At 41.5% G+C, this 20396-nt stretch overlaps 1 protein-coding gene across 8 annotated transcripts in view; it reads right to left on the bottom strand.

Annotated features, from left to right (window-relative positions):
• Positions 1–1970: 1970 nt before the first annotated feature.
• The window catches only part of RGS6 (regulator of G protein signaling 6), a 338372-nt gene continuing 319946 nt past the window's right edge, over positions 1971–20396 (bottom strand). For 2 of the 8 annotated variants that reach the window (XM_078390818.1, XM_020788471.3), the window contains exons 17-18: positions 18576–18629; positions 3945–6018 (exon numbers count right to left, since the gene is read on the bottom strand). In XM_078390818.1, the coding sequence (XP_078246944.1) occupies positions 5968–6018; positions 18576–18629 (105 nt within the window). In that variant the 3' untranslated portion in view covers positions 3945–5967. Of the gene's footprint in view, positions 6019–16652; positions 18630–20396 lie in introns of those variants that run through there. The other 6 variants (XM_078390822.1, XM_020788474.3, XM_072986184.2 and 3 more) reach the window with 4 other exon arrangements.

Raw genomic sequence — 20396 nt, 5'->3', positions numbered from 1 at the left:
GTCCAAAATGTTCCTCACCTCTGTGCAACAGCCTCAGCTGAAAAGGTACTTTTAAAAAATGCAGTGCCCAGAATCCCACATGTCATGCTGGCAGGGAGGGGGCTGGGAGTTGTAGTCTTAAAAATATACAAATGCCCAGCCATTGATAAGACTGTGCAAGTGCCCTGTGAGGACTTACTTGAAGAAACTGCTCAGACCTTCAAGCAGAATGGTGATGGGGCCCAGTGGGGATGTCTATCCCCCATTTTTTTTGCAGAATAAGAAAAACAAATATCCACCTTTACAAACGTCAATTTTTGTGGAAATTGAAACTGACCCATACTTAATATCTCCTCCTGGCACAAACTCAGTTTTATATCTGTCCTGTGCAGCATCCCATGAGACTGATAATCCCAGGTACCCTGGTGTATATTGTGTGTGTTGAGTGTGATCTTACTCCAAAATCAGAATACCTGCAGAATTTCGACTGCTCTATATCATATTCTGCAACAGTGACCTATTCCATGCAATGTCATGCCATTCCATAATGAGATGACACTCCCCCCTTGCACAAATCATCTTTGGGCCACTAGTGTGTTACTTTACCCTTTATCCAAATGCCACAGTGCCTTTGTGTTGATATTTGCCCTGAAGATCAAGAGTTACCATCTAGATGTTACTCCTCTGATCCCTCACATTTGAGGATGCAGCTGATGAAAACGGGTGCCCCCAACATCTAGAGGGTGACAAATTCCAGTTAAAAAGAATAACTCTAAGGATAGCTTCCTAATGATCATATACATTTCTTCTCTTTCTTTCTGTTCATTCTTATTTGCTGTTCATTTGTCCTCTAGTCTGTCAGTGTGTATCACAGGGAAGCGATAAACGTGTCAGACCTTATCCATGAGGCTATTAAGAACAAACTGAAATTAGAAGCAATGGAGAGACAGGAGGATCCAGCAGAAAGATAACCTAGAATCATGTACTCAAGGGAGTGCTAGCAGGACTAGAGGACCCAAGTTGCTCTGAAAAAATGATGGGATCTGATAGCTCAGTATCCACTGTGTGAGTCAAACTATCTGGCTTTCCTCTTATTAGGAATAACATAGTTGTTCTCATGTCCGGCAGAGGAGAAAACACATGGAATTGGTTAAGTTGCTCACCATGTGCCACCATAACAAAGTACTTTATCCAATTCCTAGTATTTTATTGTTGCTGCTAAGTTTCTTGGGACAGTCATCTTCTGAAAAACTGCCTATTACATGAAATGTCATGGTTACTGCTGGCATTTTATCACAACACAGAACTTTTCTGTTGTCTCTTGTATTTCATTACTACTAGGTTTATTGGGAAGCTAATCAACCAGGTAACCATCATATGGGCACCTTAACACCATGGCTCCACTGTGTGTCTCATAGCATTTTATGATACTTGACAACCCAGATATATATTAGAAGATTCTGTTGAGTTCTAGTTGAATAACTATGACAGAGATTTAGGAATGGACCCGATACAAGACATTTTGCTAAGGCAAAAGGGCACCCTCATCCATGAACAGAAGCTGATGAGATTGGTAGTTAAGTCTACCTTCCAACAATGGTGGGAGGACCATGTGCTCCACTGCACCTAAAGACAAGACAGGTAATGCAGGTAGGGCTGGCCATGTGACACACACAACTTTGCCCTCCAAACTCTCCCACTGTTATCCAAGCCTCAGCATCTTGCCCCCTGAAAGAACACCTCACTTTGCCTAATGGCAGGGCTGGGCCTATGTTATGAATGCTGCTCCCCCACTGGACAAATCAATGGACCAATTCATTGTGACTTTTGCTTTAGACGGAATGTTATGCCAATTAAATATCCCACCATTTTAATTAGATTCATTAGCTTTTGCTAGGTTCCAGCAGATGTTCTGCCTTAGCGGGGGACCCCCAAATTCATCTAGGCTACATTTATTGGCAAGTGGCCTTTAATGCAAACACAGTAGAACATTAATCTTTTTTTTTATATCAAAACTTTCTGATTGACAGCTACTGCTTGGTGGTTTCTACAAATGATTCACCACAAAAGCATTGCTTTACTGAATGCTATAATGTAGCCCTCAGACCACTTTGTATAGAGTACAGATGGGACCAAGGAAACATATTTGCAAATTCATTTTGAGAAAGCAGAACTACAGTACTTGGCATTAGTGGGGTTCTTTGGAACTACTACTCCCATAATTCATGAGGCAGAACGGCTAGCCTGCCTGGGGAATTCTGGGAGTTGCACTCCGAAAACACAAACCTGAACACACTTCCACATTAAAGGCTTTGCTCCATTTAGCTGAAGAATAGGGCTGTTTACTATCCTTCCTATCTTGCATAGTTTTAGAAGAATACTCTCATAGCTTGCCTAACAGTGGAAGTGGGAACATGCTAATGCGTGGAAGCCCTTTCCCCCCATATCCAATATCCTTGGAAGTATGCTACATCTTCACACATGAAACACAAAGGTCTGTTCAGTACTCTGTAACAGCCTGTGGTTCACAATGACCACAGAGCTCCTGTGGATGGGAGACCTGATCTCCAGAGGTCTGAAAGTCCATTTAAACACAGTTACAAAGTTCTCTGTGGTCCTTTATGCAATGGTGTTGGGGGGACACAGAGATACCTGATGTCTGTGGGGGCGCTATGTGCAGAATTATGTGCCTGTTTCCCTTTTAGTCCTACTTGTGAGTAGGAGAATGCTACGCAGGGCTTGCCTTGAGCTCTGCTGGAATATTGCCTGGCCCCTTTGAAACCCACTCTTTGTGAGTGTGTACAGTCACAATTTTCCTATCACCAACTTTGGTGGCCAGAGCTTGTGAACATACCATAGAAAACTTTGTTATTTCACATTAATAGATCAAATAATTGCAGGATTTGCCCATAAAGCACAACAGCAGACATTGGCCAGTAACAGTAGGCATAGCAAAGCTTGACAGTCTATACTGCGCTAGCCAAGAAGAGCAAAATAGGACACCGGTCAGATGGCAGTTCTTGGGCATGTGAAGTAGCTACTTACATCTGCTCATTGGCTAGTTGGGAACCCCACGCATATTGTCTTGACGTCCAGGGACATATCTGTCTAAAGACTTCCCGTTGTTCCTCTGTCATGTGGGAAGCACCTATTTTGGATATCTATAAAGCACAGCACTAATTTTCCCCAATTAGTTCTAAGGAGAGGGGATTGAGAAATCCTACTCGGCATCTGAGAGAAAATTATTGACTTTGTCCTGTTGTACAAGCCAATGATGGCAGAACAGAGTTACACAGAGTGTTGGACAAGGAAGATTAGTCCTTCCATGACACAGACATTGCTAAAAGTGTTCCCCTGTAATTTTTAAGGCAGAAGAAGCTGCGTGTACAATTCAAGCGAGACCTCCTTTTCTGTATATATCATCCGAAAAAGGTCAACTCTCTTAAATACAAACATATCAGCATTGGTTAATCCATTTCAATGACAGTAAATTACTTTTGGGAAACTGAACTTCTTTTATTTATGCTTGTCTCCCTGTAGTCTTGGTACCCTTCCAATGTGCTGGCATGCTACTCCCATCGTTCCCAGCCAGTGCAGTCAACTCCTTTAAAGAGTGCCAGCCAAGGAAGGGCAGGTCCATCATCATGATAGCAAATAATAGAGTAGAATGTGAAAACTTCCACTTTTTTTGGACTACAACTCCCATAATGCCCCAGATTTGGGATTGCTAGGAGTTGTAATCTGGACAATGAAGTTTTTCATGCTCTGGAATAGACTACTTTGTCCTTGTTGCCAGATGGCTAGTTTTACTGCAAAATCTTTTGGTGTTGCAAGCAATGAACTCTTTATCACCACCACCAGTTCTTCTGTGCTATGTTCCCATTTCTTAGTTCTTACCGCTGGAAAAACAATTCTGAGGAAGCACTGGGATTATGTCCCCCTCCTCGCTGAGCTAGCAGACAAAGTTTCAGCCAAACCTCATTTTATTGCCATGTTGTGGAAAAGGTTTCTCAGCTATCATGACATTACAGAAGAAATCATGCTACCAGATCTTTTTAGACTCTTTTAAAATGTTTGGGTGTTTCCTTTTTCTCCTCTCTCAGCCAGCCAATTCATTCTGAGACAACTGTATCTCAAAGAGCCCCACAGAGATTTTGCCAGCACAAAATACCTCTCATCTCAACTTCCTGTGTTATGAAGAGCAGGAAATACCTCCATTTTTCAATCGATTCAGTTTACTCTGTTTGACTTAACTGTGGCATAACTATAATGAGAAAAGGAATATGAAAAAGGTGCAAACACATAAGAAAGCAAAACCCTCCTCCCCTAACTCGGTGTCACTTTTCAAATGTGGTGATGTTTCCTAACTTTTGCATGTGTATAAAGCTAACCTGTGCAATTTGTCAAACAACTAGCTGAAGGCAGCCCACCCCAAACAGCCGTGGACGGCACCTGCCTTCTGAGTGAGAAGCCTAGTTGCCTTCTGTGCCTACTGTTTTCCTGGAGCTGTAAGCAGGGAGAGGGACAGCCAAACACTCGCCCGGCTGAGGCCACCATATATGGTTGGGCAACACAGATAGTGTGCAACTCTAGTGCAGCATTTTCACAATATTACCTGATAAGCAGGGCCAATTTTTTTAACATGTGCACATGGATAGCTCAGCAGTTTAGGTTATTTAGCTGAGGAGCCAGAGTTTGGGAGTTCAATTCCCCATTGTGCCTCTTGCGAGTAAAAGCAGCCTGTGCAACCCTGGGCAAGCTTCAGAGTCCTGGGGTAACCCCAGAAGAAGGGAATGCTAAACCACTTCTGAGCACACTGTACCTGGAAAGCCCTGAAAGGGGTCACTATAAATCAGAATTGATGGCGCATGGTGATGGTGATGACGATTAGATGCAAAGCAACTCTACTGAGACCAGGCAGCTTAAATGTGTGCCTCTATGGACCAGATCCTTAGGTGACTTAGCTGCTGGGCTGGTCCCTTCCGCTGAAGCTCCCAACATACTTTCTTCTTTGACAAATATTGCTGACAATGGATGATTAGGAAAAAGCAAAGTATATTTGAGAACAGTTTTCAAAAAGTGAAGGAAATTATGCCAATTATCTCATCATGGTAGGAATTTTCCTCTTCTCTCTCTACTGTAAGAAGTGTTAGATTATTTTATTGGCCCCTTAGATGCTGCAACAAAAGTGATCAGTGGGGCATGTGTAGCAGTATCCATAGGAGTTCTCTACGATATTTTGAATGCTTTCTCCCATCACCTTGAGCCTTCCTTCCTGACATACATCTGCATTTCTGATCTAGCATGGTACCATTTTTTTTTAAAAAAAGATATGCTATTCTTTCATATAGAAGGGACTTTCCAGGTTTTGGGAAGGATGCCAAATCTTAGGTGTTACTGTTGAATCCGTTCCCCATTAATCATAGCTAGGCAGAAGAAAGGCCAGCCAGTACGAGGGAGAGAAGTGGAAGATGGACACTGGTGTCTGTTGACATGCAGCAGCAGTAGCAGCGGCAGCAACTAGGAATATGAGAAAGTGCCTGCATTATGAATACTGATCTCAACCAGCAGTTCTTGACCTAGATTTCCCTTAGGACGCCAACATTAAGTAATACTTACAGCCCATCTTGGATTCTGCAAGAATCCTATACACAACAAGTCAAAGGAGAAACAGAGTATTCTTTTCGTAGTACTCAGTGCCATTACAAAGCTGTACAAGTAAGAAAAGTGTTGATGTAAACTATGAAAAGAGGAACCTCCAGAGGGCCAGACCCTCCATCTCGCCTTCCCTTCTCTGACCCTGTGCTTCCGACCTTGTCTCCGTGCTCTTGCATTCGTACACCCACATAACACACAACGACCCATTTTGCCCCCAAATGATATTTCCTTCGCAAAGGAGGAGGAGGAGGAGGAGGAGGTGGAGGTGGAAGAGGTCGAGTGCAGCTGTCCTTCGGAGATGTCAGCAACTGCTTGCCGGAGACCACGCTGTCAAGAAGATTGCATCAAGCCTGTGAGGCGCTTGCCTGCCAGTGACTTCCCCTGGAGGGAAAAACAAAGGGAAGGAGGGGGAGGGAGGAGGAGGAGAAGCCAAGGATATAAATACGTCCCGTTGTTATTCGCTAAAAATGGCCAAGCTGTGCAGTGATTTGTAGAAGCTGGTGCAGTGACCAAAGACGAAAAGCGGGAGAATGAATGGGGTGATGATGATGGCATAGGGGCACAGGGACACCGTTACTAAGCTTAACATGTGGATAAAGGATGCTCCAAAGATTCAGAGTGCCGCAAACATTTCCTAGCTATGGGCTAAATCCAAGGTTAATCACAGAAGACGAGGGCTGGAATGGACCACAGGGACCACTGGGTCTAGCCCATCGCTAGAAATGCCTGCTTAAAGTATCTTTGACAGGTGGTCCTCCAATTTCTGTTTGAACTTTCCAGCGTTGGAGAATGTTTTCATCTTATAAGCCAGTCCATGCCATTGTCCAACAGCTCTCACTGTTAAGTCATTCCTAAACCTCATTTCCTGTAATTTAAATCTGTTATTTCAGATCCTTTCCTCTAGAGTTATAGAGAACAAGCTCACTCCATCTTCCCCACAAAACAGTCCTTCAAATATTTCAGAATACCAATCATATCCTTCTCAGCCTTCTCTTCACCAAACTAAACATGCCCTACTTTTTCAACCATTCCTCACAGGACTTGGTTTCCAAACCCTTGATCATTCTTGTCAACCTCATAGATACACAATATGCTTCTTAAATTCTGGCTTCAAAATTGCAAAACGGAGTGATATTGTTACTTTTCTTGTACTGTACTTTTATTGATGCAGCTGAATATCATGTTAGCCTTTTTAACTGCTACATCGCTCTGTTGTGATCTACTAGGACCCTAGATACTTCCTATATGCAATACTGTCAAGACAACTGACTATCATCCTAGATTTCTGCATCTGACTTTTTCCTGCCTAAATGTAGAATTTTACATTTTTCCCTGTTGGAAGTGAGTTTCTTCATTTTGGCCTGTTTCTCCAGTCTCTTAAAATCTTTCTGTATTCTTCATACTGGCTAGCCCCATCCACCCCCATTTTAGTGTATTCTGCAAATTTAATGAGCACCCCCTTAAAAACATACAAATAGCTTATGAAAATATTGAACAACACCAGATGTAGGAAAGGATGCTGTAGCACTCCACTAGCCTCATATCTTCAGGATGATGAGGAACCACTGGCTAACACTCTTTGGGTAAGGGACATCAACCAGCTACAAAGCCTCTTAATGGAAGGATCATCTAGTCCCTTTTTGTCAGCTTGATCATAGGAGTATCTTCTTTTATTGCCCACCCCAGTCCCCATGCATGTAGCATCTACTTTTCCTCTAAGTCACTGAGATCAGCATCCACAGACATTGATTAAGAGCAGAACTACTTGGTTTCACTGATGAAGCTGCATCACTCTTTCAAAACACTCTAGCAAATCTAGCATCCAAAACCACACTGGGAGTTTAAGGTGGCATTACACTGGCATAATGCATTGGGTGCAAACCTTACTAGCAAATTGTTATAAGCCACGAAGCTGTCACAATGTATTTGCTGTTACAGTTTGTACGGCATTTCACAGCTCGAGGCACAACAGCAACAGCTAGAGTAATAACGCCTACTCTAGCTTCTTAACTTGCAGAAATTCACCAATAGGTTTTATGCAAATTGTGTTACACCGGTGGGTATAAGAGAATGTTTTCTTGAAGGCTTTCACGGCCGGGATCTGATGGTTGTTGTGGGTTTTTTGGGCTCTTTGGCTGTGTTCTGAAGGTTGTTCTTCCTGATGTTTTGCCAGTCTCTGTGGCCGGCATCTTCGGAGGACTGGCCACAGAGACTGGCAAAACGTCAGGAAGAACAACCTTCAGAACACAGCCAAAGAGCCCGAAAAACCCACAACAACCATAAGAGAATGTTTGTTTTTGTATCCTGTAATTCCATGGTAAGTACTTACCTGCTCACTCACAGAACAAAATGATTCCAGTATTATCTCAAAGTGTTTCTTTAAGAAGTTCTCAAACACACTGACCTTTTTACTCTAGTTTATACAACTAGTGGTGCATGACAGCTAAAAAAAAGGTGCGTACCCAAAGAACCAGTTTCCAAAAGGCATGCAATATACATTGCTACCAATTTCTTTCCCCAGCTGATTGAGCCCCAGCCTTTCTTTCTTCACTTGTTCATGGTCATTCACTTTGCTTGCCAATTGGACCCTGCTCTGCATACAGAGGACATGTATGAAAGAGAAGCACAATCGCTTGGAGGAAAAAGATGTTCTAGACTTCTTGTTTACACCAACCTATTTCTTTGAGGGAATACAATGTTCCCCCATCTTGTGCACATCTTGTATACTTTCCTGCACACAAATCTTGAGTTCAGATTGAGGTGGAGAATGACCTTTGACTCTCTGAGGGGTTTTCCCTCCATCTCCTTAACCTTAAAACAATATGGGGCTGCCCCTCATGGATTTCCTTTGCTTGTTTTGCCTATGGCTACCTGTCCATTAGAATGAACCAGGAGAAATTTTAGGAAATACGAACCTCAGGGATTACTAATTTTCCAAAGTCAGAGGCCTAATAGCATGTTTAGCACTCCAATCAAGTTGACTGAACATTGAAGCACCAACACAGAAAGACTGAATCCCTTAATACTTGGATAATTTATATTGTTTATATTGTTGTGGCCTTGGCTGTCAGATGGGCGGTATAAAAATCAAATCAGTCAATAATTTACTCTAATACTCCAGTAGAGGAAGGCAGTTAATATTAATATAGCTGCAGCAGGGGGGTAACACTGGATTTAGCCACTTAAGCAGTGACAGGCAACAAGTGAGATTGCTTACCCATGTGATTGTAGGCGTTAAACAGGGAAAATGTTCAAATAACCATTCCATGGCTACAGACCATCTCTAAAAAGCAAGATACTAGGTTTGGAAACTGCTCAAGAAGATAATTGATTTCTGAAAGCCACCAAACTTCATAAGTGACACCTCCATTTTGGTTCTCACTGCTTAGTTCCTTTGAACATTGGTGTATCCTCTGGGCCTTACACTTGAAAAGGGTGAGCGTCTTAGAAAAGTTGAAGCTACAGGTGTGAACTGATATTACTCAGCATTCCTTGGCATGTGTGACAGAATCCATGGCATGACTGTGAGACAGTAATAGACTGAAGCTTTTTCCTCTAAAGGGTCCCTCCCCTGCCCCATGCACATACATATACATGCAGGACTTAGATACACTTCTGGAAAAGTGTCAGAATTCATAAATAACATGGGAGAATCTGGAAATTATAGTCCAAACATCAAATTATTAGATAGATAGATAGACAGACAGACAGACAGACAGACAGACAGGCAGGCAGGCAGGCAGGCAGGCAGGCAGGCAGGCAGGCAGGCAGGCAGGCAGGCAGGCAGGCAGGCAGGCAGGCAGGCAGGCAGGCAGGTAGGTAGGTCAGCAGTGAACAAACAAGGCAAACTAAAGTGAAGACACGCCCTTTATCCACTAAATGAAAAAACTTGCCTTGTTCCACTAAAGAGCCAACTTTGTGGTCCCACGTGAAAGGATGGGCTGGAGACACTGTGGTCCCAGAATTTTCTGTGTCTTTGCCTTCATCAAAGACAGTTGAGTATTTACCCATCTTTGTCTCCATGAGCAATCACCAGCTGTATTCATGCCTGTTATCTTTTACTCAACTTAGGGGTAGTATTAAGTGGCAGGGATGAGGACTATGGGATCCTGAAGGGCTCTGAACATAAGATTTATTTACCATATTTTTCCATGTATAAGACACCCCTATGTATAAGACACCCCCCACTTTTCTAACCCCAAATTAAGAAATCTAAGTGGGGCTTAGCAAGTGTAGGGGGAAAGGGATCAAAGCAAAACAGGATCACTTTGATCCCTGCTTCCCCCTCCACTTGTTTTCTCTCTCTCATCAGCTTATAAGACAACCTTCAATTGTTAGTCTAAAGAGTTTAGACAAAAGTATAGTCTTATACATGGAAAAATACGGTATTAATTTGCTATTTTAATGAGGGCCAGTTGGCACTCTTCTCGCCTTAACTACTAACCTCTACACAAATACTTGGTTGTCTTCTTTCTCCATATGACAAAATGAGACTGTAAGGGGCTTGACTATCCTTAATCCCAGAGATGGGAAATGTATGTTTTTCAGATTGCCCAAAGCTGGACAACCAGAACTGGTGAGTTTTAATGCAAAACAACAACAAATATATCCTGTCTCTGCTTAACCTTGTAGATGTCCCAGTGACTGCTGTAGTTCATTCAGTGTCACAGAATATCTGTCTGTCTAACTATTGAAATGACTCCTTCCTTCCTTCCTTCCTTCCTTCCTTCCTTCCTTCCTTCCTTCCTTCCTTCCTTCCTTCCTTCCTTCCTTCCTTCCTTCCTTCCTTCCTTCCTTCCTTCCTTCCTTCCTTCCTTCCTTCCTTCCTTCCTTCCTTCCTTCCTTCCTTCCTTCCTTCCTTCCTTCCTCTTTGATCAACCCATATTGATCACTTTGATTATCAGAACTCCCAACATCTTGGAAGGCTATAAAATGCCGCCAGGATGATACAACACAGACGTATCAAAGAGGCTGTATTTCTGGGGGCAAATACCTATGGTATCCTTCAGTTCCTATTATATGATAAGTTGGGCCTCTCAGAATCTGCATTTAAAAAAATTCCAAACAAAGTAGGGCTCTCATGTTTATTGAACCAGAAAATTTTTGACATCAAACGCTACAAACGTGCCACATGTTTTTAATGTATGATTTAGCTATAGAACATGTGGTCCATATCATTTTAAAAAACACAGCCTTTTATTAGAATTTGTCAGGAAAAGAAAAAGATACATGCTGCAGTCATTTAGAAGGGTAACATAAATTAAGAAGCAAAATTAAATGATCAATAAAGGGTATAAAGAAAAAGCAGCAATAAATGACCGTACAATAAAGATTGATTGATTGAAAAGTCATGTCAAGAGAACATAAAATGCACACAAATAAATACACATAGAAAGAGATTAAAAACAAATTTAAATTAGTATACATATAACAAGTAATGGACAGTAACATTAAAATGAACCCTTAAAGAACTTTTTTAAAAAATCGAGCAACAAAACAAAGCATGTTTTGAATGGTATTTCAGTAGAAGTTAAGCATATTTATCTAACTGTAGCATCACAGTGCGGATGTACACATGCTTATAATAGTTCACTGGCTAGGGGGATGTTACACGGTGCTAGAATCTGGAAACAACCCATTGGCTAATCAGTCTTTTTATTTTCAATAACACCTGACTTTTCCTGCAGTTGAAATTTGCTTTTTGAAAATAGTATACATGAGCAATTCTAGCATAGTCAAAACCACTTAATTAGTTTTGTTTTGTTTATATGGGGCTCCATACTGTGCATACCTCCTTACTGGAGAAAAACATCCCCAACAACCTGGACATAATATCTCTGTTTATCTGCTAACTTCAAAGGGTTCTTGTTTGTTGTTGTTTTGACTCATACAGTGGTGCCTCACATAACAAGCGCACCGTTTAACGACGAATCTGCATAGTGATCTATTTTTTGGGATTGCTAATGCAATCACATTGTGATGTTTTAATAGCCTGAATATCGCATTGCGATGATCGGTAAGCATTTCACTTACCGATCTTCACATTGCAATGTTTGTGGAACAGCTGATCGGCGGTTCCAAAATGGCCACCGGGTTCCCAAAATGGCCACCGCAACCATTTTTGCGCGATTTCCTTGCTTACCAAGGCAGCGAAAATGATGGCGCTATGGTGGATCTTCGCATAACGGTGAGTTTTCGCCCCATAGGAATGCATTAAACAAAGTTTAATGCATTTCTATGAGGTTCCCCCCCCCCGCATTGCGATGTTTCCGGATAGCAATGATTAATCCGGAACAGATTAACGTCACTATGCGGGGCACCACTGTGTACTATCCCATAGTGCTGGGTATCCATTTTACTGACCATGGAAGAATGGAAGGCTGAGTCAACCTTGAACCAGCTACCTGCACCTGTCAGAATCAAGAGGCTTGTCCGCACTACTGCAGTTTAACCACTGCATCACAGAACAGCTTACGTAAGTTCTGTATATGTGTGTTACTTTCTCCAACACAGAAAACAAAGCATCTCATGATCTTGAAAAACCTTTGAAATAGTTCTGATTTTTCCCCCCAGCCAGACATATAAATGATGATTGTAAGTGAACTAGGATGCAAGATGCTGGATATCACAAGTACTAACGTCTGGCCTTTGGGCCACAGTGCATAAAACCATTATTACATGAGACAAAGTACTGCCTCTTCTCATACCTTCCTTGTCACACAACATACACATGGCAATGCACATCACATTATGACCCAAGTTTTCTCTTAAAACTCTTTCACAGTGGCTCTTCTCTAAAAATGTCCACAGCTGTTTGCTTGCCCTCAGTTCAGTTCACACCTCTCTAAAATTAGCTACTCAGAACTTGTAATATATTCTTCTTCACAAAATAGGGGAACTGAAGATGGCAACAGCTATTGCCTGTTTTGCACTCAGCAAAATCCAATGAATGCTCTCAGTTAGGCATGGTGCACTTAAAGGTTTCATAGTAAAGAGACAGTGACAACATCAGCAACAAAAATTCAAAGTCTTTCCTAGAAAGTAGTGGGAAGAGTTTGTACACAAGGAATTGTTATCAAGATCAAAATATACTTCAGGCCACATAAGACTGAGGCATTGGTCATGGCTCTTTACAAAGACAAAAGCTCTTTTTTTGGGATATTTGTTTTGGCTGGAAAATATATCAGCCCCTTCAGCAGACATGGAAGGAGAAAGAAAGCAAACAACCTCACACAGTTCTGTCTATGACATGAATTTGGACATGTATTTTCTTGAGGGCCTGACATCCACAAAAAGGATTTAGGCATCCCAGAAAAATAATGGTTGGCAAGCTAGATGGCTCACATACCCCACCAAGAATTTCATATGTGGAATTATCACTCACATGGAAAGTATTGGTTCAGTTCAGAACCTGTCTGTCTGGAAAGGAAAAAAAATGGCTACGAGAGATGCACTCTTAGAGACAAGTAGGGTTTGACCAGAAACCCTGAATTTCTCTGATACAAGCAAAGTCACCACTATTGATAAGGAGCCTCCCAAGCATTCTTATGTAGCTTGTGGATGGCAGGGAGTTGAGGTAACAGGCAGGGTTCAATTTTCCTGCTGCACAAGATTGTAACCACATGAATCTAATATCTTACTATCTTGTCTACTTACTGTTCTTGTTATGTGCTGTCAAGTCGTCACTGCCTTAGGTAAAAGGTAAAGGTTCCCCTTGACAATTTTTGTCCAGTCGTGTTCGACTCTAGGGGGCGGTGCTCATCCCTGTTTCCAGGCCATAGAGCCAGCGTTTTTTGTCTGAAGACAATCTTCCATGGTCACATGGCCAGTGCGACTTAGACACGGAACGCTGTTACCTTCCCACCGAGGTGGTCCCTATTTATCTATTTGCATTTGCATGCTTTCGAACCGCTAGGTTGGTGGGAGCTGGGACAAGTGACAGGCGCTCACTCCGTCGCGTGGATTCGATCTTACGACTGCTTGGTCTTCTGACCCTGCAGCACAGGCTTCTGCGGTTTAGCCCGCAGTGCCACCACGTCCCTTTTGTTACTGCCTTAACCATGCCCCTAATAGGCTTTACAAAGTATGTCAGATAGTGATGTTCTATCCATTATTATGGACCACTCCTTCCCAGTGGGTTTCCATGGCCATGGAGGACTCGAACTGTTTCATAGTTTGTGGTGCAATGGAATAAACTGATGGGCCCTGATACAGGATCATTTCTTGTATATGTCCTAAAATTACACTTCTTCCATTGTAAACAAAGTTTTATCTGGGTTTTTTTTAATGGGCCTACTTAAAAAAATGTTAGAAGCTCTCACGTGCCATATGCTATAAAACAAATGTTGACTACAGACCTCACTGTCCTAAGTTTCCTGATCCCATCAGCATAAACAGAAACTATAGTGAATAAAAGGTGGACTGAGATTCATAGTGCTCTGTGAATATTTTTAATGACATTTCCCCCCTTACAGTGCAGCCATGGAGACTGTTGATTTAAAAGGAATGGCAGCCAAATAAAGTACAAACAAGGAAAAACAATTCCGGAATTGCAAGATTTTAACTCCTGCACTGATGTTCCCTTCCAAACTGTAGCTCACAGGCAACATGGCACAAGAAGAAGATAGAACTGGTTTAAATGGAACAGTGGACCTAGACATAAGAAGCAGATCTGCCATGTGTAGAAGAAAAAAAGGGGAAATGACTGGGGAAAAAAAAGGAATTAGAAGAGGAACAAGAGCAGGAGGGAAGACTCACCCCCTGTGTGAAAAAACAATTTTACAATTTTGCATATGGGTTTATTATACTACCACTAGGACTCACCTGATTCGTATAGCTTATTGCCAAATATATTCAGTGGTTCTTAGATTTTGGTAGATTGTTTTGGTCTTGTTCTTTTCAGTGCCATTTTCTCTTTGCCCTCACTGTCTTCACCTTCATTCACACAACCCATCATACAATCTGCCCGGCTGCAGACACCCACGTGGTCTGAAGATCCCTTCTCATCACTGATGATGTCTTTGATATATGAATCACAAGCATGTCCATAACCAATACATTCAACAACAATGCAGGTCAACAAATGAGGCTGAACATGGTGAGAGTAAGGAAGAAGAAAGCAGGAGCTAAGGGAACAATATGCTACTAATATGTCCTGAAGCATGCTACAAATATTTTCCTCTCCAGCGAATTTCTTCAGTCCCATCAAATGTGCTAATTTCAAGAGGAATATTGCACAGAAAGCTTATTTGGGGCACTGTAATTTTAATAGTTAGGATGTGGGGAAATGATCTTTTCTTTATCCTTAATTTAGCTAATAGCTAAAGATATTTCCTCTATGAACGCTAATGATTACAAGATGTTTCTTCAAAACTTTTGATGACTGGCTGTAAGCTATGAAATATCTTACTGGCTTGAGATAATACTGGGGTACAGACAGTGGAAACTGACACTCCTGTGCTTTTCTTTCTTTTTTCCACTTCTAGTGATGTTCAACAATCTCCTATTTGTTTTAGGAAGAACTGATGCTCTTTGAAAGATTTGCATTGTCCATCTCGATGTTTGTTTCCTTCTGATTTATAAATTAACTAATATTGCAAAACCAAAAAACAAAATTAAAAATTAGCCCATAAATCTCCAGCATTCTCTCCTTCCAGACAAACTGATCCTGGAGCAGCTGCCCCTGGAATTTTCTACTCTTCAGAGAATTGGTGACCTGGGAAACAATATGTTTAGTTTAAAGTGAAAACAGATGTCCGTTTGTTGATCCATAATGTGGCTTGGGCTTCTCAGCCCCGAGTAACACATTTAGGCAGTGCAATTGTCAGTTCAAGCAGGAGATACCTGATTCCAATTTTCACTTTCATTTTTGTACTCAGGTACACATACCTGAGATCAAAGTCCATGTGTGCTTGTTCAGGTGAGTTCATACAAATGAACTAAATGAATTAAAGCAGCTCTCAGCTGGATTCCAAGACTTATCTCTGCCAGTGATCTTTCCCCAAGCAGCTAATTTGGAAAGATTGATTGCTTCAATAGCAAAGCGGGGCAAATGTGTTCTTACTTACATGGTTCAACTACAGACTTTATTACCACAAGTTGTGGTAAAAACCACAAATCTAGATTGCTTTTAAGAGTCTATCAACAGCCATGTGACAGCAATGCTTGATGGCTATATTTACCTTCAGGACAGCAATGGTGCAAGCTCTCCTTCGGCCCAAGATCCTGCCATTCTCCACATGCTCACTGCTCCCCTGCCTTTATTTCAGTCTAGAGACTCTGTGGAGAGCAAGCTCACATGTCTGGTTCTGAGGCTCAAATTAGATGATACAGGTAGGGCATCATTAGAAGCAGAGCACTTTGAAGTGCTAAAAGCTTTGTCTTGTTTTGGCCTAGCGTACGTTTGCTCCACTCCACGCTTTGCAAATTAGCTGGCTTTTCTTATTGGGGCCAGCCAACTGGTGGCAAACGTTGGCTTCGGCTATAAGGGTGATTGTGCTCTGAAGGAATGAAGTGCCTGGAGAAGGCCATGTTTCACTTAATGTGTGATTTGACTCTCAGGCATCGTTCCCCAGAATCAGGTGCAGTGGGCATGGTGCCCTGAGAGGACAAGGAAAGCCCTTGGAGGCCACCCCCCATAACTCTTTTCTCAGAGAAGCACTCAGAACAAGGAATACGGGGACTGGCCAGTTCTGGACAGCCAGATTATTAATTTAACAGCTGCCATATTTGTTACAGTTGGAAGGTGAAGTTCTTCAGAGTGCAGGTCATCCAGGCAGGAGGGTAAGTGACTGACTGCACATCTGCCATATCAGATGGGTCCCTTGGTTTGCCTGTTGAGGTGATAGGCCTTTTTGCAGGATCAGAGGCAAAATGCAGTTATGGAATAACAGTTCTTGGGGAACATCAGTGAGAAAAGGTTATTTTTGCAGACTTCTCGTAGATATACAAGCTTCTGGAAATGATGGCTTTCCAGTCTAACTCAGCATGACCTATCTTATGCTCTTATGAAAGGTCATGGGACATCAGTGCATAAGATAGAGTTTTCCTTATATCAGCAGCAACAACTACAGTAGATGGGTGAACTCCATCCCAAGGGAAGTCATGCCTTCTCTACTGATGATGGGCTTTCCGTGGGCAGCCAAGGTGATTATTTCAAATGTGGGTGAGCAGCAAAAGTGGTTTCAAAGCTGGCTTTTGGAGTTACTAATCTGTTTTTAAATAATGTTGACTTTTCACACTGGATTTTTAAAATGCATAACGTTGTTTTAAAGGAATATTTTAACCTTTTCTGACCATTTATTGCTTTGGGACCTTCGCAGGATGAATTCTACTACCACCATTAACAGTACTGCATTCTATTCTACAGTCAGGTTGAAAAGGCCAATTAAATGTATGTGAAGCATTTTCAACAGTGCTTAGGTTTTTTTTTATAATTACATTATTTCCGTTTTTAAAAACAAATTGCATGAGGGATGGACAGCAATTGTGTGAGAATATATTGATTAAATGATCTTGGACTCATGGTTATTGGATCAGGATTGTCCACAGTTCACTCACAACTTATTTTCCACTGTTTAGATTCCAATCACTTTAAGTTATCTCACAGGTCTGTGTTGGGTAAAAGAGCAATGCAACATTTTGGGCACAGAGTTCAAATTCTGCCTGTGTTCCTTAATAAATGAAAATTACTCTGACAATGATTTGAGACCTGGCTTCAACTCCCCACTTGGTCACAAAAACTCACACTCTCTGTGTATGTGTGTACGTGTGTGTGTCACTTTAATACTGTCACTTTAAGTCACATGCAACTTGATGGCACATAGACAAAAAGCACACACTGTGGGAATTAGAAAGCAAGGAATCAGTGCAACTTATGCAACCATAAACCATGCAACAAAATTAATATTCCAGTTATGTTAGCTGATACATCCATGCTGCTCAATCTTGATATGCAGAGGGAGCCATCAATGAAGGGGTGTGGGAAGCCTCAAGAAGATACATCTATATTCAAAATTGCTTCCTTTTGCCATGGTGCTCAAGAACAGTATCCTCAAGTAGAATATTGTTCAATGGACACAGAAGAGCACCTTTTCTTCTTTTCTTGTGGGGCAATGCACACAAGTCTGTTTGGAGGCATCATGCCAGACTGTTACATAAGAGGTTCTGCTTGAGTACAACGTGCACCTCACTGCTCATTCTGCCTTCCGCTATTCACGGGAACACTGGATGATTCTGTACACTGAATCAGACCACTAGTCCTTCCAGCTCAATGCTGTCGGCAATCACTAGTGGCGGCTCTCCAGTTTCAGAGAGCATTCCTTCCTAGGACCAATTTGGTAATCCGTGGTATTGCTTGGTGATCTTCCATCCCAGTTCTCAGCAGAACTGATCTGCTTAGCTTTGGAAATCAAATACGATTGGTGTGTTCATGGTAGCATAACCAAAGAACACAAATTCTGACCTTTCTTACTCAACTGAAGAGAAGAACCAGACAGAGATGTGGGAGATGCCCAAAGTCTTCTCACCCTCTACATTGCCCGGGCAGAGCATGGAAAAGTTACCGCCAGAATCTCCCAAACAACATAAGGGGATTGGGAGACTCACAAAAAAGGAAGCAAAGTTTCCAAACTTTTGGCCTGCAACATCAATGCATCTTGGCACGCACAGTGCCAGGGGACAAGTGAGGGACACCAGAGGGCTTTCTAATCCCTGTAAGAAGCCTTCTAGATAGGGTAGATCAAGGCACCCATGACGGACAGAAGCAAGACCATAGAGTTTGTTAAAAAGAGAGAGTATAATGAATTCCCACATTTTTATTGTACAGCAATTATTTAAACAGACTACAGTTGTTAAATAAAATCATTTCTGAAATGAAAGAAATTGCTAAGAGAAGGAGGAGGAGAAAAAGAAACAGAACCAAAAGCAAATGGACTTACCACACTGTGTGTGAACTTTTCTAGAGAAGTTCTACGACCTTGCTCATTCACGGGCTTTAGAAGGGGAAAAAAAAGTTAGGATGGGGAAAAAATGCTAAAAACAAAAACAAAAAAGACCCTTCAGCTTAAATTGGCTTTGAAACCATTGGCAAAAGAAAATAAGGGAAAGATGAAACATTTTAAGCATATGGCAGCGGTTGTTTGCAACAGCAAAGAGAGAGAACCTTTTGTGATGTCCCCATTGGGAAGTATATCATATTCTTGGCTTAAAATATTGCTTTGTAGTAGTAGTTCAAAGTTACGTAGTTCACAAGGAGGATCTGTAGTACTACATCCTACAGGAGACTGACAAACTAAATTTTATTATACTGATGTGGACAAGTGATATGTGATATGGTTATGGTTGTACTGCAATAGTCTTCAAATTACTCTCTGGGGCAGTGGTTCTTTACCCTGGCCCTCTAGATGTTTTCGTCAGCAACTCCTAGGAACCCCACCCAGCTAGGACAAAAGTAAGAAATCCCAGGAACTCATCTGATTGCCGAGGAACACTACACTAAAAGAGCCAAAGGTCAAATCTTTGGTTACCAGTGTTCCATGGAAACACTTAGGAGTTTCTAAACAAGAAGATCAAAAATGGTAGATAAATTCACACTACACTTTCTTCGTCCTTCTGCAATGGATAGAGTGCAGAGAATGAAGCCCAATAGTGTTGAATTGGGTCTTGTATGAATGGAGAACAGGTACTAAAGCACATCTGGGGAATCTTGGGCAGAGGATTCCATAATAAATCCCCAGATCTGTTCCTCAACAGATAAGCCACTGTGGTTAGTGTTTCTTGTTTGTTAGAAATTTGAAAACAACAGGTGCAGTGCAATAAATACATAGAATTAGGAATGTGTGTACAGGATATGCATCTTGCTTGATATATTGACAAGAATAAGATAGAATGAATGCATCTGAGTGGCAAAAATGTATTTTTTGGATTATTTATTTATTTTAGCATTTTTATTCGGTTTTTTAATTGGTGCAATCAAAGTCAAGGTGGCTTTAAAATAAACTGTATTCCTTCTTTCTGATGCTCCTCAAACTCTAAAAAAAACATGCTATTTGTTCTTTTTTTCAGTCAATTCAAAAAGACTTGGCAATGTAACGTTGTTTACTTAGAAGCAGGCCACATGTTGTTTTGTGGCGCTCACTCTGAGGGTAGATACGAAGCATAGCACTGCAGCCTCACCACAATTGTTGGCATAAAGTCTGGGCAAGATGAGGTTATATAAATAAATTTGGACTTTTCATCTGTTTTTGTTCTATTTTTTCAGAAGCTAGACATGCAAATAGAAAAATTTTATGACAATAAGAAAATTACTAGTACAGTGGTGCCTTGAGTTGCAAACTTAATTAGTTCCGGGATGATGGTTGTAACTCAAAACACCATTTCCAATAGGAATACATTGAAAGGCGATTAATCCGTTCTGGCCATTTTTAAAGGTTAAAAAAAGGGCAGGAAAGGAGGGAGGGAGAGAAAAATGGGGAAACAAAAGAGGAAAGAAAGAAGGTCATCACTAGGGTACATAGATCCCTCAGACAAAGGTTTGTGCTTTTAGGCACCAAAAAAAGAGAGGATTGAGAGAGAGAAGACAATGGGGGGAGGAGGGAGAATTTGGAGTCTAAAACAAACAATCAAAAACCCCATTCCAGTAGTAACTAAAAATAGGGACTAATGCAAAAGCGGTTAATCTTTTTTTAAAAACCTAAGATGACCTCTAAGGTTAAAAAACGGGCAGGAAAGGAGGGAGGGAGGGAACAATGGGGAAACAG

The sequence above is a fragment of the Pogona vitticeps genome, chromosome 1 (genome assembly GCF_051106095.1).
Source record: "Pogona vitticeps strain Pit_001003342236 chromosome 1, PviZW2.1, whole genome shotgun sequence".
In the NCBI taxonomy this organism is placed as follows: Eukaryota; Metazoa; Chordata; class Lepidosauria; order Squamata; family Agamidae; genus Pogona; species Pogona vitticeps.
The sequence above is the reverse complement of the archived record's forward strand: the minus strand, read 5'-3'. Positions and strand labels throughout refer to the sequence as shown.